This window comes from Wasmannia auropunctata, unplaced genomic scaffold, assembly GCF_000956235.1.
Source record: "Wasmannia auropunctata unplaced genomic scaffold, wasmannia.A_1.0 LD336106.1, whole genome shotgun sequence".
Taxonomy (NCBI): domain Eukaryota; kingdom Metazoa; phylum Arthropoda; class Insecta; order Hymenoptera; family Formicidae; genus Wasmannia; species Wasmannia auropunctata.
This window is the reverse complement of record NW_012026784.1, coordinates 8,502,943-8,529,526: the sequence shown is the minus strand read 5'-3', so window position 1 is coordinate 8,529,526 and position 26,584 is coordinate 8,502,943. Positions and strand designations below refer to the sequence as shown.

General features: G+C 34.7%; 2 protein-coding genes across 3 annotated transcripts in view; one reads left to right on the top strand and one right to left on the bottom strand.

Annotated features, from left to right (window-relative positions):
• The window catches only part of LOC105455901 (dipeptidase 1-like), a 100,117-nt gene that overhangs the window by 29,857 nt on the left and 43,676 nt on the right, over positions 1 to 26,584 (bottom strand). The gene's annotated exons all lie outside the window — the stretch shown is intronic.
• LOC105455895 lies at positions 3,961 to 10,171 on the top strand. 2 transcript variants are annotated; one of them, XM_011699596.1, is made up of 4 exons: positions 3,961 to 4,784; positions 6,194 to 6,513; positions 8,768 to 9,126; positions 9,655 to 10,171. In XM_011699596.1, exons 2-4 carry the CDS (start codon positions 6,359 to 6,361, stop codon positions 9,939 to 9,941), a joined length of 801 nt encoding a protein of 266 aa, XP_011697898.1. In that variant the 5' UTR covers positions 3,961 to 4,784; positions 6,194 to 6,358; the 3' UTR covers positions 9,942 to 10,171. The 2 variants fall into 2 exon arrangements, with proteins under 2 accessions (XP_011697898.1, XP_011697887.1); XM_011699585.1 differs by having other exon boundaries at positions 4,081 to 4,784; positions 8,768 to 9,135.

Here is a 26,584-nt window from a genome sequence, read left to right as displayed (position 1 = left end):
TCAGAGCAGGAATTTCATCTATGCCCTTCGAGTATTTCCATTATCGATCCTTCGCGAGCTTGCAATACCGAAGAAGGGCGGTGGAGAAGGCATAAAAAGATAGCAGAGAATTTTTTTTTTCGATACGGTGGGCGTATGAAAAATGCTGATATGCACCCATTTCATTAAAAAAAAAGAAGAAATAGAGACAAGATTATTCTCTGTAAAAGAGTTGCTCAATGCTACGGCTTTTTAAAATAAAATAAATTTTATGGAAAATGCCTGCTATATGCAATTTTATGGTAAAAATATATAGCACGAGATAAAACGTGAAAAGAATCTTTGTGAGAATATCTTTGGAAAATTTGGAACGGAGTTTCGACCAACTCTCTTATTTCACGCGTGTGCATATGAGAAAAATATTTTTCTACTGAGATTTTTCACTGACTTTTTGCCATCAACTTTCGCGAATAAATTGCGGTTTGTGAAGAAGCTAAAATAATAGAAGAATTTTTCGAGAGCTCACAGCGGGGTTCAACGAAGATTACATGAGCGCGAGCCTCTTGAATTCTTTTGTGTAAGTACGAATCGCGATTAAAAGCTTCAACATTGCTCGACGAAAAAGCCCTTTTGTACTTTGTGTTTCACTACTGATTCGTACTCTCTTATTTCACGTATCATTATAAACTCTTTATTATACGTTAAAATATTTTCCGCAGTACGATTTGGCTTCTATAATAATTAATATTTAACATTATTAGAAATATTATGCATGTTATATTATCATTATAACGTGCGCATTTTATATAGTTTTTCTTTCATATAAAATATAGAATGTATGTGTTTATGTGCTTTATTGCATTTTAATAATTTTATTAAATAATAGCTATAATTATTTTTAAGTTAGCAGTCATCAATGTGCTATATCAAATCTATTATCTTTAATTTAACTACAGTTTGAATACATTATTTTACATTATTTTCACGTCTTTGTAGTCATCTTAAAAATGTTTTTCTTCTATAAATTAAAATCCAATGTATTAATAAATTTATTTGTGTACTATCTATATTTAGAATTATATATACTTGTACATAAATACATATGTCATGTATATACAGAGCCGCGTGTACTTTTAAAGGGCCATTTACTTTGGTCTTCGTGCGTTGGTTCTTGCCGTAAATCCGGCTGGTTTTCGCGCGTTTCTAGCGTTCGGTAGAAGTGCCAGGAGCAGAAATAGGTGGATGAAGGGGCGCGCAAGGGTTCATTTTCACGCAGACGAAGTGTTGTACGGTTTAATAACGGAGGGCAGTGCAAAAGAGTGCGACGCGATCGTAGTAGACAAAGTACGAGAAGGTCTGCGCACAAAGCAGCGGCACGTAGACGGCTTTTATTAACCATATTTTAACGAGTCATCCCAATAACTTTATAATATCTTGCTATCTTTTTTTTGCAGGCAAGGTTATGGGATTTTATATAAAAATTTATATTCGCATGCGGAATGCGGAATTTTATCGTGAAAAAGTTACATTATTTAAATTTATATGCTTCATACATGCTTTGTAAACTATTACAACTTGAATTTAGATTTTCAAATACGTTTAACGACGTGTATATATGCGCAATTTTTAACAACATATTTGCTTCGTAACATGATTTTATCTCATGTTTATTACAACTTAAATTTAGATTTTCAAATACGTTTAATGACGTGATATATATGTGCAATTTTTAATAACATGTTTGTTTCGCAATATGATTTTCTCTCATGTTCAGCTCGATAAATTATAGCCTTCGATTGACATGTGAAAAATAAAAATGATTATTCTCACATCTCTCAACGAGTCGAATTAAATTCCGTGCTCTAGAACTACATTAACGTTCGTGTGACATGTTTCACTTTTGCACGAGAAGCGGGGGTGAGTTCACGCCCACGTGCAATCCCTTTTCCACATAAGCGGAGCTGCGGCAAATATTTTCCAGGCAGATGAGTCAGACTTTAACGCGGTTATGATTCGGTAAACCGATACGCGACGCACTTTGTTGCACGAGGTGCCTTTTATCGATCTTCCGTATATCGTTGACAGCGTCCCTTTATGAATCTCTTAACGCCCCCTCATGATTTTCCGGTGTTTTGAATCTCTGTCGTCGCTTAAAGATTGAGTTATTCTCATCGGTAAAATTGCAAACCGTAGCGAAAGTGCACGAGGAAGAAGATGTGAAAAGCTTTCTGCTTGCGAGACAGCTTGATAAAATTATATACGCGTACATACATGCATATATATATATATCAAGATATTTTTATATAATATTTTATATATATTTTTTTACGGGATATTAACTTTTTATTAAAACTGCCAACGCTGTTTCTGAATAATCCTCAAAGTAAATAAAGAATTTATTTCTATGTGAAAGGCATCTTCGTAATGTAACGATGTTCCATCGCACCTAAGGGATATCGCGTTCGCCCTCAGTGCTTTTTCACGCGGTTATTGGAAATGAAATTTCCTACAATGGGGCGCTATAAGCCAACTACACGTAATTACTTCAAAAGAGAACTTATAATTAATACTATTTCGCTCAAGTGTCCTTCCAAGGAATTATCAGATACGATAAAAAGTGAATTACGCACAGATATGTCGCACACCCGCCAACTTTGATTTTGGACACACATCCACACATTATACGCGCGCGCGCAAATCACACACGTAGACAATACGTGTTGTGTTGTAACGATGTCGTAGCCATCGTGATCAATGTCGCTGATTACGATTTACGTTCTTACTGGTTCGTAACAGTACAATGTTTGTTCCTGCTACGTTCGCCTAATCCGACTTAATGGTAACGATCCCTGTTTACGCTCCTGCTAACACAGAAACGCTGATAAAGAAAGCTATGTTTATTCTTTTCAAACTCTAACTAACGTTCCTTCTTTGCGTTTCGTTTTTCAATAAAATCTTAATTCATCTTGTTTTTGTATTGTTTATTAATAATAAAAATCAAGTGAGATTAATTCTGTATCACATTGTATTATTAACAGATACAGATTATGCATTAACAGATACTGAAATAATGAGACAAATGAGTTGTTCAATCAATTTACAATGTTATTTTATTGATTTTAATTATACGGTCAATTGTAACTGTACACCTTATGTTGTAAATTAAATTCGGCATTAGTAGCCTCATTATTTCTCTAGATCGTTATACTGAACGAATTTGATATTGTATGTAATTGGACGATACGGATTCACATTGTAAGAGGACATCGATAATACCTCTTGTCGATAATTATTTGTCGCACTTAAACTAAATTTATACCCATAAAATAATTCGAAACTAAATGATTAATACAATAAGTTTCATTTTATTGTAATAATTGTATTGAGATTCAATATTTGTATAATAAAATTAATGTTTGAGTAATAAATTTAATGTTTGTGTAATAAAATTAATTTAATGCTATTAAAACTCTGACAATGAGCTTATTTCCAAGTTAAAATAGAAAGTCGATAACTCGCGTCCAACTCAGTTTTATATTATATGCTAGAAATAATAACTCTTTGTAGAATCTTTCTTTCTGTGAAGTTTAAGGTAGAAAATCAACAGAATCTCGATTGAACCATCAAGTTATTAGCTTATTATGCTAAGTTGATAAATTTAATTGATTAAATCTTAATAGAAATTTGTACTTAATATCTATTTTACAAAATGTTTCGTTTAAAAAATTGTTATTACCTTTATTACATTTATACTTATTTTCTTAAATTTATTAATTTCTCCTCTATTCCATTTCATTTTTTTGTCAAATAAACGTTTCAAAAATGTTAATTAATATTCCCGATTATTACAGATAATTTTATTTCTCTCTTTAAATGTATTAATTCTAAAAAATATATTTAACTTATACAAAAATTTATATTCACAAAGTAATATTAATATAATTGCTTTTACATTTGTATGTTTCATTTAATGTCGTTTTAATTGCCTTAATTCATATTATTTTATTTAAAGGCAGAATACGTAGCAAAATTTAATCCTCCTGTAAAAAGATCGCAGAAAATATGGGAACACTCTGGTACGTCATTTTTGTAGCACATTTTTAGATGTGAACAAATTTACATTTCAGTGAAAATTAAATTATAATTTACTTTCAACTGCAGATATAACCAATGTTAATGATTAAAAAGTTTGTCGAGTCGTTAATAAAAAGTGGAATTGATTTGTGATTGTTTTTTCGTTATTTGTTTAATTTAACCTAAATATCTAAATGTTTTTCCAAATGCTTTCCAGCATAAATCAATAAATTATTGACGTCGCACGATTACAGAACACAGATTTCGAACGTAGATATAATTGAGTTTGTTAATATTGCATCGTAGTTGAACATAAAAACTTGTTTTATAGTAGTTTGAGCGTATTAAATACAGAAGAGAATTATATACGATTTGTTTTGAAAGATTTCTTTTTGAAATCTTTCGCTCTGTTCTTCGTATTCATGCAAGCGCTCGAAATTTCTGCCGGTCAAAAAGAATCTCCTACAAGTGTCAAGAGGAGCTGTCGATCATGACGTGACTCAGCATGCGTATTTGGAGCGTGTGAAGAGGATTACCTCTCTCGAGAAAGATTCCCGGTGAATCTTCCCCGTGCGAATTTTAGAGGGAGTGCCACGGGCAAGAGAAAAAGTTTGATGTTGAGTCGATCGGAGAAAGTTGCGAGCAAATCCGATGTTTCCTGCAAAGATACGAAAGTAACGAGCGAAGCAATCTGCGAGGCTTTGCAAGGATTGGACTGCTGCGAGGCGAGTGTGAGTTACCCATCCATACTAGAAATAGAAGCTCTGTAAAATTTTTGCTGTTAATGTTGCATCGCGTAATTTAAATATAATTAACTATATTTGAAAACTCCATCCACACAAATGAATATGGATTTATAAAAATATTAATCTCCATAAATTAAATTAAATTCATCCATTGAATTTTTTTAATCAAAAGAAAAATAATTTATATTAAAAGATACGTGCTTGCAGAAAAAATTCTGCTATTATTGTTTATTTTATAAAAAAAATAAATTAAAATTCGATCAATATAATATTGGAATAATGTTACACAAATGGTTCTTTGACTTGAAATCTTTGATTCGAATAAAAGCGTCGTCGACGCTAAAGATAATTCGATTATTAAAATTGATCGACAGATTGCCGGTTTTTTTTCGTGGCGTCAGGAGACGCGGTAGTGACTCCCGCCAAGTATATTTTTTCGCTACATGACAATCAGAAGACGTTTTTGTACTGACAGAAACGCTATATATCCTTTACCAGAAAGATAACGTTTCTGTAAGAATAAATTATTATTTCTTTTAATTATATATAACATCCAGGAGCGAATATCGCTTAAACAACTTCATGATAAATATCACTTCGATGTTTATTCCGTGCAAGTTGCGCGTTTTATCAATTGTCATCCGCGCAGACGTAACGTCGACGTGATTTTTGGATGCAAATACCGATACTAACGCGATCCTGGGAGGATCCGTTGCATCGAGAATTGTAGCCTTCTATACGAACGCGTGGTTGCAACGATATACATGATGCGCGCATCCATCCATAAATGGCCTCTCTATCAATCGTTGTCGATTTGACATTTTGCTGCAGGTTTTGCGTGATATTTCTCGCTGATAAACTCACGAATAACTTTTCCAAATTCGACAACTGACGATGGTTGAGCTGCTTAATTCTCTCTTATTCCTCTCTTCCGCGATTTTATACCAAAAATTCTCGATTGACTTTATATTCTGATAAAATAACATGCTTACAAAAATATTTATAAATATTTGAAGCTTTTCGCGGTAATTTGAAATTTCTTGATTACAAATAATTTCTTAAACGCACGGAGTTATTTATATAAATCAAAATTGGCCCACAAATTATTTTTCATCCAAAACTTCAATTGCAAAGATTTGTCAGAAAATTGTGGGACAGAAAGTTTTTTAATAGAAAAAACGTATTAATAACAAGAGTTCGTATTATTTTACAATAATATCACAATTATGGCATAAAAAATTATAGTTTTAGTCAGAGTATTTTATTTAATAATAATTATTTTGTGAAACATAACAATATTTAACTTTTAAAAAGTTAAAAAAGTAAAAAAGGAATGATACAGTGTGTGCTACGTTTTTCTGGAAACCTTTCAGCCACGTATTTTTTATTCGTAGATTATTTTGTCGAACGGAACTGCTCCTGATCAAGAAGGACTTCGCAGTGCGCCATTCAACGTATGTACGTGCACGGATTTCATTTCCGGTTGCAGAGTGCCCTGAAGTTGAGCGAACAGCACGACTATCTCGAATCTCGCGATTCAGGAGATCATCACGAGTGGAATGGGGGATTTTCAAAAGGACGAAACGGATTATCGGGAGTGCCGCAATGTGGAGAAGGATAAAGCGCTGTCATATTGTGAAAGTCCGTTGTCGAGCAGGGATGATCACGAATATCAAGATCTTAACAGCACGGATCCACTCTTAGCTCATGAATTGTAAGTGATAAAGAATCAATTTATCTTATTTGAGGTCATTTAGTTTGTAAAAAAAAATAGACTTTTACTTTAATATATTTGAAAAATATATATATTTCAACTTGCCATGATGTCTTTTTGATACAAGATATTTACTTGCAATTAAGTGTAATAAGCAGAGCTCCGGACTTTTATCTTTGCGTTTACGTGTAAAGAGTCGCTGCTGAAATTATAACATAATGTAGCGTTAAAAGTAGTCACTTTTCAGGGTTTAATGTACTATTAAATGAGAAAAGTTATGTGCGATGTTTACACATACAGGAGTGTGTATGTAATTTTCAGTCAGGTTTTATTCCTCAGCATAAACGATAATATAATTTCCACGCAAAAGCCTGTAATAAGATATAAGTAAAATTCATAAGATCATAACGTACATTACAATATTAATGTAAATCCTAACTTTTGTAATTTATTTGCGTTATTCCGTTTTATATATTTCATAATGAAAGCATGTTTATATTATTATTATTTATTACATTATTTATAGTCCATTATTATTATCATGTATTTATTACTAATCCGTTGTATAAATTGATAAATAAATAACGCATGAAATGCAACATGGATTGAAATAATATTCTAAAACAATTCTTTAAAATAGATAAGTTATTACAGTGCGTCGTAAACAAAAGTTTTATTAAACAAGCATTTCTATTTCATTAAAATTTCTTCATCGAACGTTCGAGTTGCGTCAATTTCGAATGAGGAGGCATAATCGAGATCGAATTCTCGCGAGGTTGTTAGCGCTTGGTGGAGCCGAAATAATATTCTATCGATCGTGCGTAATTCACAGTCACTTAACACAATTTGCAGGTTATTGCACGAGAGCTTTATCCTATTATTACCTTATCTTGCTCGCGCTACTTCGCGCTGTTCGTTAAACGCATGGATCTCAGAATTTATCTGCTGCAAATACTTGATAACGTTGTACTACGGTGTACGTTAATATTAACTATCGTTTCAGAAATATATTTTATCTCTATTACATACGTATGATGTTCTACGAATACAAAATGTAATATCACGTAAAATAATTATATTCAGCAACAAAATGTAGCTCTCGTGTTTAACAAGAAATTTTAATTATAAAAATATTTTTGATATTATTCACTCGATAATATATATTGTCGCTGAAAAGCAATCTCGCTTAAAGACAACCCCTTTAATTATTGTCGGGCAATCTCGCAGTTACTTTTCCGCTAATCTCCGTTCAATCGTCACCTCACCTGAATCACCAAGAAACTGCAGAATAAGTAAACTCGTAATCGTTCGCGCTGTGATCGTAATTAAGCGGAACGATTGCAGTAACATCTCCTACAATTTCCGTTCTAATCACCATTCTTCCTTTTCGCCAAAAAGATAGCAGCAAACATTATGTCCAGTCGTAGCAAATGGCTAGGACCAATTGAGACAATTTACTTAATCATTTTCGTTTGCCAGTTGCCGCATTTGTTGTAGATTTAATTTTTTATTCTAAAATATTTCAAATTGTCGAAATGATTTCGATAATTTAATTAAATAAAAGTTATTATATCAATATATCGTAATCTTTACTTGTAAATCTTAAATATCTTAAAATATGATTTTGCAGCGAAACTTTTATGATTATTTTATAGATGTAAAATAAAGATATAAATTATATATGCATATACACACATATATAATTTGTATAAAATTATATACTATCTCATTTTCTTTGAAAATCTTATCTTAGTACTATCCGATCGTCAATCAGTACGTCCGTTTATTGTTCCTCTCTTGGTTCTCGTGCTTTTGTTTTGCCAGAAAAAAAACTCGAGCTTGGAGCTCGAGAAGCTACGACTGTTCTCCAGCGATTCTTATTTCTTCTCCGTGATTTCCGTCGATTCATCTCCGGCCAGACCGGGAGAAATCACGGAGATCTGATCGCGTGTTTTCCCTTCTTCACAATCGCTTTGTTCAAATTCCTTAGACTCCTGCCATACAATCGTATGCCGAGGCCGAGGCTTTTCTACGCTAATGACGACGATGCCGAGTGCACCGCCACTGTATTAGCGAAAAGACCTCCATCGCCTGTCAGATTCGGAATATTTGAATACAGAATTTGTTTAAAAATATTATAGTAATCAAGAGATGTGTGTTTGATATTAAAATTGCGAATTTAAAAATTGAATCTGTATCAGTTTTATAAAGACAAATTACGAGTTTCAATAAAATTTGAAATTTTTGTTGACAGACACATTTTGCCTGGGAGATTCGATCTACACGCTAGAACCGAAGAGTTATTAAAGCGACGAGGCATCGCTGAAACTCGAAGGTATTTGTTGGAATTTAAGGATCGGATTTTGCAGAGCGTAAAACAAGTTTGGGATCCGGATGCCGATTTGGGCTTGGTTATTTGCACGCTGGTGCTGCAGGCATTGTACGAAAACGTGATTTTGACAACGGCTGGCATAGATACAGGAATTGATACACGTACTTTTGTCAATACGGCCGTTAGTTGGATATTAGTTGACTTACAAATTTTAGAGCCGACTATGCTGACTGAGCAAGAACGCGCTATGTTCACTGAGTTGGAATTATTCGACATCGACAGTATGTATGGTAAACACGAGCTTTTTTTCCTAAAATGATACCGTTATTTTATTGATCCTTATTCGAGTATTGAAAAAACATTCTGATTTAACATGCATCTATTATCGTAAAATTATAAAATTTCAATATATCACATTTTATTAGACTTTTGCATTTATAGGAAAAATGATAGGCTTCAATAAAACCTGCCATTGTATAACAATGCTTGCAACATAAAAACAATTTCTCTTCAGATGTTTAAAAAATATGTACACATATTGGTATATTGTTAAAAGTAGTTCATCAATTAGCCTCATTAATTTGTTATGCAAGATATAACATAGTACAATCGATTGTGGTTATAAAGACCGCGTTAGAAATTCGGCGCATTATCGTTGGAAAGTATTGGGAAACTGTGGCTCGAAACCGCATTTGACCATTATATACTCATTAACATGGAACCATATATTACACACAAAACTTCTTGCGATTAATATATGTGATAATATATTATTTTGTAAGTCTGAATATTCATCATGAATTCGTCAGAGCGTCCGACAAGCCGCGAAGTGGTTGTCTCTTCGAAACTCCGTAGAACTCTCTTCGAGGTTCGCCCAAAGTTCGATCCGCACGTCTCGATCCATTTGCATCGTAGTTTGCCATGGTCGCTGGTCGGTCCGGCACATCAGAGTGGCGTCATTGAATTTTATCCCAACGTGAGAGGACGAATCGACGAGAAGTTACCGGACTCGTCTCAACACGTGAAATCAGTCTATGTACCGGATGTTACATGTTCTCACTTCAGAGCGGTGCTAGATCAAGCTTATATGGCTTAGAAGAAATTCACATTCCTGCTTGAGGGACTCAATCACGAGTAGGACGGTTAAAGATAAAATGCTGCATTTTACTTAATACCTTAAATTGCAGTTACTTTAGCATATTGCCACTTGAGACAGAAAGTATCTTAGAATTTATTCTGAAAGGCTCATGAAAGTAACTGAAAAATGAAGATGTAAAAAATAGAAGTTATTATTATTGCGTGAAATATACAAGAAATTATATATAATATTGCAAAAAATTTAATACATTCTACAAATAAAGTTAACTAAAAATAAGAGATAAAAAGTAAAAAAAAGAATAAAAATAAAATTACTCCATTAAATTGTAAATTACAGTTTCATATTTCCTCTATATTATTTTATAAAATAAATAAATTCCTAATTTTTGTAACTTTTTCATTGTTCAAAAAATATGAAACTTTTTTTTTAAAGCTTATCGTTAACGATAAAAAGTTATAAAGAATATAAGTCTTCCAAATTTCATTGTAGACAAAATTAAACGACAAGACCCTGCATAAACAGATACTCTGAGAAATATGGTTTTAATTAATTGCCACTATATTGCGATTCAGGTTTAAGAAGCCATAAATATTTTTCAACTGGGAAAATTTCGCTGCACGAGCCCTCGCAATAATTCACGTCGCTCGGCCACCTTCCGCCGCGCGACGATGAAATTTTTATGATCCGCAATTTCAATCCACACGGAACTCGTTAGTCCGACGATCGTGCGACAGTTAATTAATTCAACGAAATTAATTCGGTAATATTAATTAATACTATATAAACAGCAGCTGTTTTCATTCGACACCTTTTCGTGAGATTTCCTAAGCAATGAATCAAAATTATAAAGCTGTCGTCAATTTTGCCAAAGTACTTCGCTATCACATAGAATTGCACGGACATTTTTCGACGCGCGCAAATCATTCACGTCTATATTATCGTTCGATCACGCGGGAAAACGTAGTCAGCGCTGCATTACCATGACGCCTGAAGATTGTCAGGTGTGCTCGGACCCTTCCACAAAGGGCTTAAGGGCTTCCACACGTGCGAGGATCGATGCAATGCACAGGATCAGAAGGCTGCACCTGAAGCTGTCCCTGGAAGGAATATAAACTGGCCGCGGCGGCGAATATCGTGGACGTAACTCGAAGAATAAAAGGAAGGAGAAAAGGCGACGTCGTCGGACATTTAATGGACTTTTCGCCTCGCGGCGCCTCGCCGACTGCTCGCGCCGACTGCTGATTCAGCGTGGAAATTACGTCAGCTTCCTCGAGAGGATGGAGCACATGCGGAAGTGCCACGCCTTTCTTTTCCTCTTCGCAGCATCTACCAGCCTTCAGCCTTGTCTTCAGCCACTGAACGGCGGCTGAACGACGCGGCGGCTTTTCTCTCGCAGAATGTGCGAGTTATGCGTGCGAAGTAGAAACGCGTAGTGGCCGATTTTGTTACGAGAAATTAGAAATAAAAGTAATCTGCAAATACTTAAATATTCTGCAATAATCGGATATAAATTTGTCTTAATTCTCACATTATAATTATTAATTTTCTTATCTGTATTTACAAACAATTGTATCACTTGCTTATAAGTTTCTAGCTTTATTTGTAAAACCTATAGTCATATTAATGACACACAACAGGTATGACACACAATTCGATGTCAAAGTAATAAATTCTGTTATTTTATCAGAATAGAATGAAACCAACTCCTAATTCGAAGGTAAAATACTGAGAGCATGAGACATCAGCACTCAAAGGTTAATGAAACTTTTACGATCTATTTCGCCCGTCGCGTCGCCGCCGGAAGCCAAACCGCGAAGGCTCTTTTTTTTCCACCGAGCGCAATGACTGGGGCCTTCAATTTTCCATGTCGCGAAAATCGCATTTGTGTCGCCGGCACTTTCGATATCCCTCCTTTAACACGGCGCCCATTAATTGCTTAAAAGCCTCGGGTTACTGCATCCCGTTAAGAACTAAAATATGATTATCGAGTGGTAATTAATGATCCGACGTGTACGTTATCATGAATTATTCATGTATTGCGAACAGCAAATAAATTTAAATTCTGTTAAAGTTGTTGGTAGCAACGTTGGTGGATGAGCAACGTATCTCAGAACAACTTTTGTTTAATAGAGATTATTTTCAATAACATATTTTATAGAGCCGAAGATATAGAGATGAATTTTTATTTTAGTAGAAATATAGTTTTTTTATGTAAAGTATTTGCGATATTTAAATGAAACGAGTGTGGATCACACTCTTTATGAAAATGAATGTAATGTTTACAGTATATCAATAAAATCTGCCTATGATATCCTATGATATCTCATAATAAAATCTGATTTTTAACATCTTTTTGATCATGCATTTAAATACGGAGAAGAGATTATAAATAATGTATATGTATTTAGAATGTAAGCTTCCCTAATTAGCAAATATTTATCTGAGATAAATAGAGTAATGTAGCTCATCGCATTTCATCAACAAGGAAAATATCCGCGAGGGCTACGCCCAAAGGGGTTTAAATATATTTGCAATGCCAGAGTTAACTACATGCGTTCGTATCCCTCCATCCATTATCTTGTTACCTCCCCACCCAAAACAATACATAAGCTCGACATTGTCACGCTGATTACTCGGAAGCCGCTAATAACACCGTATACAATGCCGAACTTGCAGAGCCGGTCGAATCAATGCCAGGCACTCTTGCGAGGCTACCACCGGGCTGCCCTCGAAGCTGATAAATATTCATGGCTCACCGTGGTTGGCACGATTTCCTCGTCGTAAAACGGCCGGATGACGCGGGCAAATCCATGCGACAGTTCCATCGTTCCGCGTCGCGATAATCACATTCAGTAATGCCGCGCCCGCTTGAATCGTTGAACGCGACGTAATTGAGCCCTCGTTCCTCGCACGAAACGGAATTTTTGAGCGAGTTAAATGCTAAGCGGCGTGTGCTCACATGCAGGCGCGGCGCGTAATACTGTACCGTTAATTACGAATTCTGCGTGTCTGCATATCGGAGGATGTTCAATTGCGAACACGTTCGACGATTTAAGCGAGCGTGACGTATCTTAGGAAAACGTTATTAATGAGAAGCGACGGCTGGCATGTCAATCATGGAAATGTAGAAATAGAAATAGAGATGAAAAATTGATGAAGGGTTTCGCTTCCTAATCTATAAAACTCAAGGCTTAAGAATTTTACGATTTACCGATTGAATTTTCCATTTTTCATTTATTCAATTTTAATATCTACGAAAATCAATTTTAATATCTATGAATCAACGATTTATTTTAATATTTACAATCGGATGTTAAGAATCTCTTACTTTTGCTGAAATAAAACGATATAGTGATACTTTTCTGCTACGTATTTGGCTGTTAGGTTACATTTTACTAAAAGATAAAATCTCAGCACCCGAGTATCCATTTCGCTATTTTAAAAAATACAAATCCAATCTTCTTTCATCATGGAGTGCTTAATCTCTCCCAGAATGAGAATTTCAATCTACATTTCCATTGTATATGCATATTTCCATTAAGTGATTAACTATCGCATAATCGCATTCTAATAATTACCGCGCGAATATGTACGCGAGAACGGCTTCTATGAACTCGCATCGCTGCACATTACATTTTAATCCGATATTAGGACGCATACCATACATTATAATCTCGGATCAACTGGTCAAGGCTAAATGCAGCTTGTGTGCATTGACTTCGTCATTTGGCAAATTCTATACCGTCCGCCAGTCACCATGTTCAATATTAATGGGCTTGCGAGTTAATATCCAAGAGTAGATTACATCGGTAAAATTAAAAAGGATCTGATCGTTGGTGCCATAGAGCTAAGATAAGATTAAGTAAAGTGTATACGCGTACTAGTGAATGATCAAGTATATATTCTTATTTTTTTGCAATTATGTATGAAAAGCCCTATATAAATTGTTTTTTTTTTTCAGAAAAATATGACATAATCGGTATTTATAATTATTTTTTATAATTATAAATAGATAAAAAAGAGAGAAAATATTTGCTGAAACAGATTGTGCTTATAGTACCTAATTATTATAGCATTTTTGTTCATTCTTAATTTTATTACATTTTTCTTAAAGCCAAGAGCATTTTTCTTTAATAAAGAAATAAAAATTTGATTGTGATTCTTAAATAATTATTTACTAGTGTATCTATTTTAATTTTGTATAATATCGAATTACGTATAGTAATTTTGATGGTAATACCTTAACACGAGAATAGAATTACCGGTGAGTAGAAAGGTATCTAAAGCAAAAGTAATGTTTTTATAAGTAAGAGTTTATTTCAACGAAGCGACGTGGCCATATGCGACATAACAAATCGCTGGTAATGAGGCTAAATAGGGACAAACATTTATCATCCCTCCGACGGGTGTTGCTGGCATTACAGATCTCTCCTGATAATAATAGTCCGCTCGATGATAGCTGCAATATCTTTTTGCAACCGAAAATATCTATGGTATAACAATTAAGATAGGTTTATTTAAACATATTTCAGTATTTCGACTTTTGTCGTGTAAGTCTGAATATAAATGTAATCGTAATTTCGTTCGTCTCTATTGAAAATAATTAAGAATTGAGAGAGAATTTTTAAAATAATTGAGAATTAATGAGCGGTTTGTACTTGTTATAAATATTATCCAATTAAAAGCTATATTAATATTTATAAAATACGTTGTGCAATATCACGTCACTCATTGACCAATAATTATTATGCGAAATAAAATGAAGTTCGTCTGTTATCGTAAAACAAATTTATGGTTATAATAAAGATTTAAATATTAGACGAGCTATAAATATGTCTCAGGATTTCAGTCCCCTGCCTCGGAACGCTCGTCTCGAATCCGGCATTATAGATCGGCGGTGCAACGCTTCCGGCGAAAAGAGGCGGAAAAAAGTTCGAAATGAATACGGACCATTGAATAGAATAATGATGAATGCACATATCCCAATGGAGCTACGTGATCGCTGCTGCATTTATCACTAGTTTCGTATGCTGACATCTACGCTTTTGATATATGCTGTTTTCATTTCTCTCGGACTTAGCGCACCAATTACCATCTAGAAATATGAAAATTCTCGATATTCAAATACTTTCCGTAACACCCTTAATGCAGCATAACGAATCAGTCGTTAAAGTATCATGTAGATTTATTGCTAAAATTAATTCTTGGAGAAAATGTATCTAGACTTCTACTTTTTCTTAAACTTTCTTTTAAAATATGAAAAAAAATATAAATTTCCATAGTGCTAATATTTTTAATATAAAATATATGCTTACCATTTATACTGTATATTCATACTATAATTAAAAATCTGTTAATACAATTTAAAGATGTTTGTTTATTTCAATGCGCTTTAATAGCTTCTTGCTTCTCAGTTGAGTTATTTTTTAACGGAATGTATTTCCGGATATTACCGTATTACATTTTATTCCATTTTCAAATTCTGGTTTAAAAAAGGTGTAATACGTCTTAGTGTCAACAACGACGTCTGTCGCCGTAGAAGTCGCTTAGGCGAAACAACGGTATCTAATGGAAAGAAAAGGGTCGTCGGTAAAAACTCAACGCTAACACGAGGCGGCAATCCGTTTCAGCGGATTCGGTCAAGCCAGTAAAAGGATTAGCTCGCGGTGTCTTAAGCTGAAAGAAGCACAAAATACCGAAGCAAACGTATGCCGGCCATCTTATGCGGCAATCGCGCGGGGGCTACAAACTGCATCCCCCCATAAATAACGCCGTTACGTGACGGTGTTGAATTCGTTGAATGTATTTCGCCGGTGACCACGTGTGGCAAACTGTGAACCAACTTTCGGGCGAAATTTGCACTCGGCAGTTAGTTACAGTCGGCCGAAAAGAAATACTATTACTTTCACGCTGAAACTACACCGGTCTACATTTTGCGCCGGTTGCATAAAGAAAACAAGAACGAATACCTTTCTTCCGAAATGCCCCCTCGACAAACGACGCGCTGTGTTATTTCATAAAATGCACACGTACGCGTACGCTGATACATTTGATTTCACTATCGAGAAAATGTCCTTCCCTTTATGACTCGAAATGGAATGCTATGCATGTTTTATGCAGTTCCGAGAAAGAAGTATGAGGTAAACGAAGTTTACCGATAGATTCTTCGACTTTCCAACTATCGAATTTTCCGTTATTTGCTACTTCGTGGGCTATACTTTCGAATCATCTTTCTTACTCCGAATTCGGAGTTTCGTAATTCCCTAATGAACAAATATTCTCGCTTCTTGGCGTATTGTCTTCAAAGTTTTGCTTTACAAGACACATTTAAACAAGTTTTAATTACGCAAATTTGATTAACGTCACATTCTCGGGGAAGAGAAATTTGCATGCAAATGGAAAATGGCTTGTGTTAAACTTTGTTCAATGTCAATATCAAAGTTCGTAATTTCCACATTTACATTCATTTTGTTTAGATACGTGTTACGAATTTGTAGAAATTCTAGAAATTTAGTTCTAGTTTGTTTTATACCAATTGGTCAAATGTCGATCAACAGCTAATAATTAACAGTTCACAATTTAATTTTGGATACCTTCAGAAAAATGATAATAACACTAATCTAAAGAAATTATTATAATCAAAGCGAAAATAAAATTTTTTAATGCTCTAACATAAAAGATATATTTTTCATAATAAATATAGAATAAAAAAAATGAAAATAATACTAAAGAAAAATTTGAATAAAAATTTTAAAATATCAAGATTTAAAAATAAAATACGTAGATTGGGGTTGTTTTCTTTTTAATAGTATCACTGTTTTGTGAATAGACATGCGCTCGTAACGTACGCTTAATCTGCTTATATTCATTAATGCAGTACTACTTTTCGTACCATTCCTAATCTGGCTTTGCGCGTTAACCGAAAGGTACCACGTTCGCAAGCTTGCCCGACACCGCGACCCGTCATACGGTACCACAAACAACCCGCGGCCGTTGCTTTACGCATCCGAAATGCACCGTGTCGCTCGTGGAAGAAACGAGAAAAACACGGCTTATACGTATCGTGCCTCCCCATCTCGCCGAGCTTTACACGGACGCGCGTTCTCGCATCGCAAACGCGAAGAAACTCATTGTCTCTTTTTAATGTTCGCCCGACGAGACAGGTCGTCCATCTCTCTCTCGCATGCTTTGTCAAAGTATGATCGTCGAAGCACAAAGAAATCACAGAACTGAGCACCGGAAGGAAGACGTGATATAGAAATGAAAGCGATGAGACACGATCAAGCTGTGCGAACTACACATACATATATATATATATATATATATATACACCATCTGTCCTATTTACGCGAACGGTTCTTCTCCATCCGCCCTTTTATCCAACTCCACTGTTCGTTCACAGTGCTATTTGGCCTTGTTTTATCAAGCTACATTTCTTTGTTTCTTTATCTGATCTCTTCCGGTGTGAAAATATTTTGAAATGGATTGTTAGCTCGACGGAGGAAATGGAAAATTTTATTTGAGCAGGTTTTCAACGGAATATTCAGAATCAAAGTTAATAATATCGTACATATTAAGTTATAATAGTAACATAAATCATTTCATTATTAATTTTATTATATTATTCCATTTTTTAAATGTATTACTATATCCTACAAAGTATATTACATTAATACTTTTAAGAAATAATATGATTTCAATTCTTTTACATTATATACATATTTAATATTTTGATATTTTTACATAGCACAAAATTCCTCATTTTTATCATTTAAAGATGATTAATGATTTATATAGTTTTCTTTTTTTTTCTGGTAGTCGAGATTCGAAATTAAAAAGATTTCGTGATTCGATAGAATGTTAGGCACAATTGGAATTTCTACAATAGTAGCAGTACATCAAAATTTTTAATGAAAGGTGCGTATTCTCGTATTTACTCTTTTTTTTGTTACCTTTGTTTTTACTCTGGTTTTAGTGGAACTCGCGAACTCTTGACGCTGCGCTGCATGCGGCGTATTTTCCTCATTACGCCCGACTATCCATCATGCGTCTCGAACGTGCAACAGCATGCACTCTTTATGCGCGATACGTCGCTCCGGTAGCGACATAAACTGAAAACGCAGTAATCCAACACTATAATGAAGAAGTATCAATCTCGTACGTCGCGTCGGGTAAAACATCCGCGTTCCCGTATAAATCACGTTTACACTACGCAAAATGTGAGTGCGATAGGCATCGAAACGTGTGTCACGGTCCAATGTCCGATATAAATTGCGCGTGCGAAGATAAGGTCATATAAAATATATATCGACGATAGCATATTTTGATACTTTGGATCGGATTTGCTCGCACATGCAATTTATATAATATTGACAAACAGAGTATGTAAATCACGTTTTTTGACGTAACGTATATTATTTTTAATGTAATACATTAAAATAATACATAAAATATATTTTATATACATATATCTAAATATTATATGTAATAATATATATCTCATATTTATATAAATTTTAACAAAAATACAATAACGTAATTACAAATTATTATCGCAATCATAATTATACATAAAGAATTATGAAAATATTAAAATGATACATAATACGAATAATAATCGAAAAGAAATTTCCAATTTTGCTGCGTAATCGGAACATGTATTCTAGCGTACGACAATGTAGCTGCTTCATAAAAAAAGAGATCTCTGCCATACTATAAATATATTTCTTCATAAAGTAGCACGCATTCGAAACGTCCGACACGGGGCGCATCGTGAAGAAGAAATAACCGCGTAGAAGAGTATCGCGGATAAAAGATGTCTCGATTCTGTTTTCCTTCGTATGGAACAGAACGCAAGATTCATGACACTTTCTGAACAGCATTTACGACTCGCGTCGGGTCGAATGGGTGATAATATTTTCCAAAGTTGTTTCATGCTTTACGATCGCCAGCGACGCAGCGACGCAGTGCGACGATACGGTACGTGTGGCGTGCGAGGAAATACGTTAAAGGATAATCGAGAGGCGAGAAACGTGTCGCGAGCAAGAGGTACGTCTACATGCAACGTGTCGCGAAATAGATGTATTTAGGGACGCAGGGTGATAGCGGAGGTTTCAACGGAGCCTCTACGCGCGTTTTTATGAGTAACGTAGCTATCATTTCGACAAAGCAGTTTCTTCGTCGTTGGACGCGAAAGACGTCGACGAAGTGAATACAAATTACACATGCGCGCACGTATGCATAAAGATGGAATTGATCTCATTTCTCTTACGCAAACGGGATTGCGAAATTTATTCTAATAACACGGTCCGGCGCGCTTTGTGCGCGGCACAGCGCGAATGCCGGACAAGTATGTATGTAAAAATGGCAAGTAACTCTGCCATAGGGCGGGTCGTTTCGCGCAGAGGGCATGATGACGGGAAATTCACGAGATAAGGTTTATATTAGAGCGGACGACGTATACTTCTCGCTCGTCGCTCTCTCTCTCTCTCTCTCTCTCTCTCTTCCTCTGTCTCTCTTTTTCTCTCTTTCATCTCTTCTCTTTCTCTATACTTGGTGGTTCGCCCGTTCTATCGCATTCCTCTAGAAATGTCTCGAGACAGGGCGCTCTTGACACTTTTATCCCGTACATCTCCCTTACGAGGACGTTTCAGGAAAGAATATCTCGTCCATGAGGAACTTGTCCTCCCGTCGCGCAGAAGAACGAACATCCTAAATTATGCGACACTTTCAATTTCATTTATCTCGCCGTGGAAGATATTCATTTTCGAGATGATGCGCGCGAGATACTCGTTTTGCTATGTATGTGATATTTTCAATTTACATGGAATAAAATTCAATTCGAGTACGTTTCTGTCGTTCTTCAAAACTTAGAAATAATTTTAAATAATTTTTGAAGTTACAGTAAATATAACAGTTTAGTATTTTTATTATCGTAAATAATATCTTAAAATCAATAATAATTAATTTTAGTCGATAAAATATTCATTTTTAAATAAATAATTATAAATTACAATTGTCAATATATAAGTATTTTTTGAAGCAATATTTTCAATGGAATTTATTGTAGAGCTAAATTTTCATAGAAAATAATTGTTTGTGCGTGGATTGGTACATTTCAATTTAAAAATTAGAATAGACTTTTTTACACAAGCGTTGTTTTGAATCTCGTTGCTTTGAATCTGTTAGAAGCTGTGCAGCGGAGGTGACTTTAAAGTCAACTACTACTAGACGAAAGCCCCGCGATCGCGAGAACCGTCTGACGAGCTCGCTGAAAAGGCTCCTACTTCATTCGGCCGGTGAATATTGCAGCGGCCATTAACTGAACGCCGTCTCTACGGCAGGTTTGTTAATTTTTTATAGAGACCTCGACGATCCCTTGCACATCTATAACGAGACCTGTGCATGTACGTCCGAACAAGCAGTAGTCTTTCATTCGTCTCCTATTATACATCAAGGTACATCAGGTTCTGTTGTCCGAAAAGGGTCGTACGACACCCTCTTTCTCCTGCGCGTTTATAAAAATAATTTGTCTTCGTCCGACTGCGCGCGAGATAGCCTTATCGCGGCATCTCATGAAACGTGCATGATTATTCGCAAAATACAATTCCCCTTCGGTCTCATGATGAAACAGATTATGCGTGTAAATTTTATGTTCTTATCACAATTATTTTTATTTATTTCAGGCAAGTATTTTGCTAAAATAAAACCTGTCTTGTATATTTGTGATATATATATACTATTTTCTTCCTTTTTTTTAATGTGTTAATCTACTTTCTTGCATAAATAATGTTACATTATTATGTATAATTCGGTGCGCATATATATGTAAATTGTACAACGAAAATTAAATTGAAATATTTAAAAATGCACTTGATGTCTATACGTTTTTGAAATACGATATAAAATATGGAATATGTAAAATATAAAAAAAAATATAAAGAAATACGACATATTATCTTTCATTAAATATATTCGTTTAAATTTAACGTTATAAATTACTATCTTTAAATTATTACATTGAGAGAAAAATTTTTGGTATTTGTAATTATATTTACAAATACCAAAAAGTCCTATAATTATGATTACTACTATAATGTTAGTAATAATAATTATATATGTACATTTTATCAACAAATACATACAGTTGATTTTGGGACTAACTATATTAGAGACCTTGAAAATGATTATAAATTATAGTTAAATAATAATAATTGCAACTATTTTTATGGTAATAATAATTATAATGTATTATGTATAGTAAATGTCCAAATTTGTTGATGTCAATTGTATATATATATTTGTTGATAAAACTATACATACAATTATTATTACTAACATTATAGTATTAATAATCACATAATTATAGTATTTTGTAAATATTGTTACAAACACCAAAAATTTTTCTCTCAGTATATTTTTGATATATTGATTGTCGATCATTGAACTGTCACTCATAAATGAGCACTTTGTGCCATTGTGAATATCATGGAAGAAATAATTTCTATTGTTTCGACACTGTTCTATAAACAAGATACGGCAAATATGGCAGTTACGGAAGATACGACTTGGCGGCGTATACGGTAGAAATCACGAGCAGAGCCGAGAAAATAAATTGCGTACGGTAACGGGCTACGAACGAACGAACGAACGGGCGAACGAACGAAACGGCTGCCCGGAGGTTTCCCCGTGAGAGATGTGTCCTGCGCCGACGGAGATCCTGGGAGCGGGAAACAGCGAGCAACAGGATATTAAAGTACAAAATTCTATCAAAAGTACGTTTTACGTATGAGACGAGATAAGAGATAGTGTAATCTCACGGCTCATATTTCAGGTGATCTTAAACTATGAATACTAGATAAGAGCCGACATGTGTTTTTGCACTTTTCACAAAAGCCCGAAAAATTTTAAGTAAAATTTATATCTTCTTGTCATTATATTCTTTCTAATTGTAATGCAAGTATTACATCCGAGTATCATATTTTAGAATACAATATAAGTTGAAGATAATTACTTCGAAATAACAAAAGATTATAACATTCATTAGTAGATAATTAATTGAAAATGAAATTGTAAGCTGCTTGCATTTAAACTAATAATGAACTATATGTTAATTTCCATTTTAGAATATCATTCTAACGATTAAATATTCGCATAGCTATATTTATAAAAAAAAAAGGGTAATGATTTTAATATCGTTTTTTTTTATAAGTTCCTTTTTCCTCGGTTCATTTCACACTATGATCTTCGTCACTGCGTGTCCTGCGCATCAGATAAAAGAGTCCGGGGAGAAATATCGCGGAAGGTAAATTGTATCTGCAAGGGTTAAATCACGGGTGCACGTACGGGAGGAAAGTGTCGCGAAACGAGCGGCTTGATAAGCGATGCGCAAAAAGAGCAGACGGTATCTCACGCGGATATACGAGGGGCATGTTTGCCAGTCAAGTTCGAGCATACGTCACGAGAGGAAATTACGCGTATATCATTAAATTTCTGTGAGTAAGAGAGGCCGCGGGCTGTTCCCGACAACGCGAGTTTCGCATTGATGATGTCTGCGAGCGGCAATGCGAAAACGTATCACTCGTGTGTGCCGCTTATTTTTCGAGATTTATCAAGATTCGTCTGCATTTCCGAATAGTATAGTTAATATTTTCTACCAAGGCAGAGAAAACACGTGATTTCGCTCCATTAAATCTGTTACTTGTTAAAGAGAAATGTATGCACTACGATATGTTCACTATCGCAGAATATCGTTCTTGCACGAACGTTTCTCGCATATCTATTTCATTATTTTACAAGAGTATGGCGTCGGTAAATGCTGAAATAATATTTTAGACGAGTGACACAGCGACTGTTTCGTTCTCCTCCGTTCTCCCCGTCATCGTTTTCTTTATTGTAACTTCGTTTTTTTAGTATTGTACTATCGTTTTTCTATAACACAAAGCTTCCGAGAAAATAAATTGACGCTATTAGAGCGGCGTTTAAGTACTTCTTTACCTCGCTTGAAACGAATGAAGATTCAGGGAAAGAAAATAACGACGGCACCTTATCATCTCCGCTAGTAGCACTGCATTTTTTTTCTTCAAGAATTTCTCCAGATTTGTCGTTAAGATTAAATTGATATTATTCCGGGGAAACAGATCTACGATGTAAAGCGGCTATCGAGGATCTCGGGAGGCGTCATCGATAACGAGTCACGGAAGTGAAATGTTAAAATTCAAAGAACCACGAAGGCGCCGCGCCGCGACGCTGATCCCATTGGCACCCCGGCGATGCCATGCAGATTATGCGACTCCATCTTCCCGTTCTTCGAACCGCCGTCTTATCTATTACTTCGGCTTTCCTTCTTTCCCCTTCAATACCGCGAGCAAGACCGTGCAAGCCAGTTACGTCCCAAGCGTGGACTTTACGTACCACAAAAATTTCCCCGATGCGAGCGACGCTTAAAGCGAAGATATAAAGCGAGGGAAAAAACGACGAAGACAGGGTTTTAATATTAGGGAGATGGGTAAGCCAGAAAATAGGAAGAGGGAGAGCTAGAGGCTTGTTAAGCTCCGCGCATATTTTTTTTTTCAGTATTGTCATGAGACTTCTTGGATGACTAATCATTTGCTTTACTACTGCGTGCATCTGCATTATGTGTAAATTATCTATAAAATATGTACGTTATATTTGATAATTAAATTTATGATTAAATCATTAAAAAATAGAATAATTGCTAATATTGATGATATGAAATCGCTTTCGAATTTATAGTTGCACATAAATTAATAATTATAATAAATACTAAAATACTATAATAGATACTTGGAAAATGTATTAAGTATATGATAAAATATGTGTAAATATAATTTTACATAATATTAAGTAATATCATTATAGAAATTCATGTGTTTTGGATTTTCTTGTAATTTACTATTGCTGTAATAACTAAAACATATTCCTTCTACTTGTGTCTGGCTATAACAGCTTTCTCTTCACTGACTTCATTACAGTTCTTCATTATATTTTTTCTATTGATTATGTCTGATCTGATTATATGTTTTCTATTGAATGCAATTGGAATATATTTCCATTATAGTAAATTTTTAAAAACTAAAATTAATTAATTAGTTGTACAAAATTAATAATAAAAAGCAAACTGTTTGTTTAATTAATAAATTTATTCTGTCATAAAATGATAACAATTTATATAATATATTAAAAGGTAATTATATTAAGAGATAAAAACGTTATTTTAATTTAGTGTTTATAGAATACAAGTTCTTTTTTAATAAAATCGCATTAAAAAAATTAATTATTTTCATATTGAAACCGGAGATAATGTTACGATATTTCGTCGGAACATTTTGCATATATGTTTCTTCCTTTTCGTCTCTTCAGTGATTTTGCCTTCATTTTGGGCCCTTGTTATTACAATATTAATGACTCGCAAATTGTAACAAGTTGCGTTCTATAACCAGCTGTTACACGTACATCGAGCCATGTTCCGAAATTAATTCCGTGCAGTTCAGTATCGATCGGTGTATAAGCCATGCTTTTTCTCACAAACCAGATCTGAGAAATTTTCTTGTTCGAGTAGAATATATCAGTTATTTTTTAAATAAATTCAATGAAGTAAATAAAATAAATTACTTTGATAAGTTTCCATATTACATTATTTCATTATTTTTTCTCCTTTCTCTTTCACATCGCTAGATTTGTAATATTATTAGACCTTTCGTTTTTTTAAACACCTTAGGTATTTTTTGATAGATACTGAAGCTTTAAAATCTTCGAAATTCCCAGTTTCTTAATTACTTTTACTCATAGATCTTTAAATCTGTAAACTTAGACCCTGTTCTTTAAGTCTTCAAACCCTAAGACGCTCGGCTTTTCTGGATTTTCGGATTCTTGGGTCCGTCACATGTTGGACTGTCGGATAATAAGGATCGCGGTTTATTGCGTTCAGCTTAGTTCGTAAAATACAACTTGCAAGTGCGCCCGACAGTTAACGATAACGGCCTCGGCGTTTACAGTTGATCGTATTCGCGGCGATATTATTACGCGACTGTAACTCACACGCGCATTACAACGTCCTTCGCGATAACTGTCGGCATTGCGCGTGCAAAATCTACGTCATTTACGGCTCGCATTTAATATACTCGAAAGCGCGCGCGGGGGGCGCGATGCGTGTGCGAGGCTCAATGTAATATCGTTACATGCTGACGTCGGCTATTCGCACGATACGGGCGGCGTGTAATTTAATACCGCGCCGCCGAAGCAACGATGCCGCGAGAACGCTTTCGAATGCATCCGCGGAAATATTCGCGCGAGCGAGCTCATGCAGCTTTGCGATGACGCGCGCATGCGAGCGAAACGCGGTGCGAGGCACTTTTTCAAAATTCGCAGGCGGGCTTTATGGCGACCGGTTGATGGCAGACGACGCTTCTTTTTTTTCCCCCGAATTTTTGCGAATCGCATGGTCGCGCTTGCTGGTACGCTTGACGGCAATGTAAACGCGGCAACTTTGGTGTAAATAAAAGGCAAAAACAGTCGGAATGTAATTAAATCGCGGAACCAGTGAGGTAATCACTGCGGTATGATATTCCGATTCATTATTCCAAAGGCATAAATTTTGAAAAATCTGAATCATCATTATAAATCTTGTATAAAATTATATAACCATTGTCGAAAATTATTATAAAAGATATTAAAAATTGTATTAAAACACGTGTTTAAAAATTATTAATACATTGTTAGAGTGCATTAAAATAAATTTATGATTGGTTCATAATAACACCGTGGAAAATGCAATCTGCCTAGCGATAAAAATTTACTGCGGTAATTCGTTCAGCATAAAAGTGAGTATATACCGCGTCCTCCTTCTCTCTCTCTCTCTCTCTCTCTCTCTCTCTCTCTCTCTCTCTCTCTCTCTCTCTCTCTCTCTCTCTCTCTCTCTGTCTGGATATTGTAACTAGATTATATAATTTAATTTAATATTCCCTTTATTTTCAGCTTTCCTCTCGAATATCATTATTTATGACAAATTCGAATAATTTTAGTGAGATTATTTTTAAATGGATAAACTCAAAGCACAATACATGTATGCGAGGCATGTATACATGCATTAATTTAATATGCTAATTGAACCAATTAGCATACTATTCAACTATTAGACAGATATATCGATCTGTCAATTTTTTTCATGTCAACTATAATCAAAGACAATAAGGCGAACAAAAATTAATAGTATGCAAGATTATCGTTAAATGCTTTATTCAATCGTTAAATTGTCTCGGCACGCTTTATCAAGCAGTAAAGCAGAAATCGTTACGTCTGACTTTATAATGCGCTTCAATTAATATATAAGTTGGCAAAACTTTTGTAATACCCTTTGTGGTAAAGTTTCAGCACCGAGGAATACAGATAAATCTCAGGATATTACGCAGTCTCTTTCAGGCGGAAAATGAAGGTTGACTTTTTCTGCGCAAATCCCGCTCTCTCTCTCTCTCTCTCTCTCTCTCTCTCTCTTTCTCTCCAATCTCGTGTAATGCAATTATACAAAAAAATTCCTTAGGGTATTCCGTGATGCACAACTTTCTTGCTGGAATCGCCGGAGCCAAGTTAAGTAGAAAGATTAAACATGATTCCATAAAGTT

Coding starts and splice junctions, on each gene's coding strand:
- LOC105455895 (XM_011699585.1), top strand. CDS start 6,359: ATGGGGGATTTTCAAAAGGACGAAACGGATTATCGGGAGTGCCGCAAT. Junction 6,514..8,767: donor CCACTCTTAGCTCATGAATT/GTAAGTGATAAA, acceptor TTTTGTTGACAG/ACACATTTTGCCTGGGAGAT. Junction 9,136..9,654: donor CGACATCGACAGTATGTATG/GTAAACACGAGC, acceptor TGAATTCGTCAG/AGCGTCCGACAAGCCGCGAA.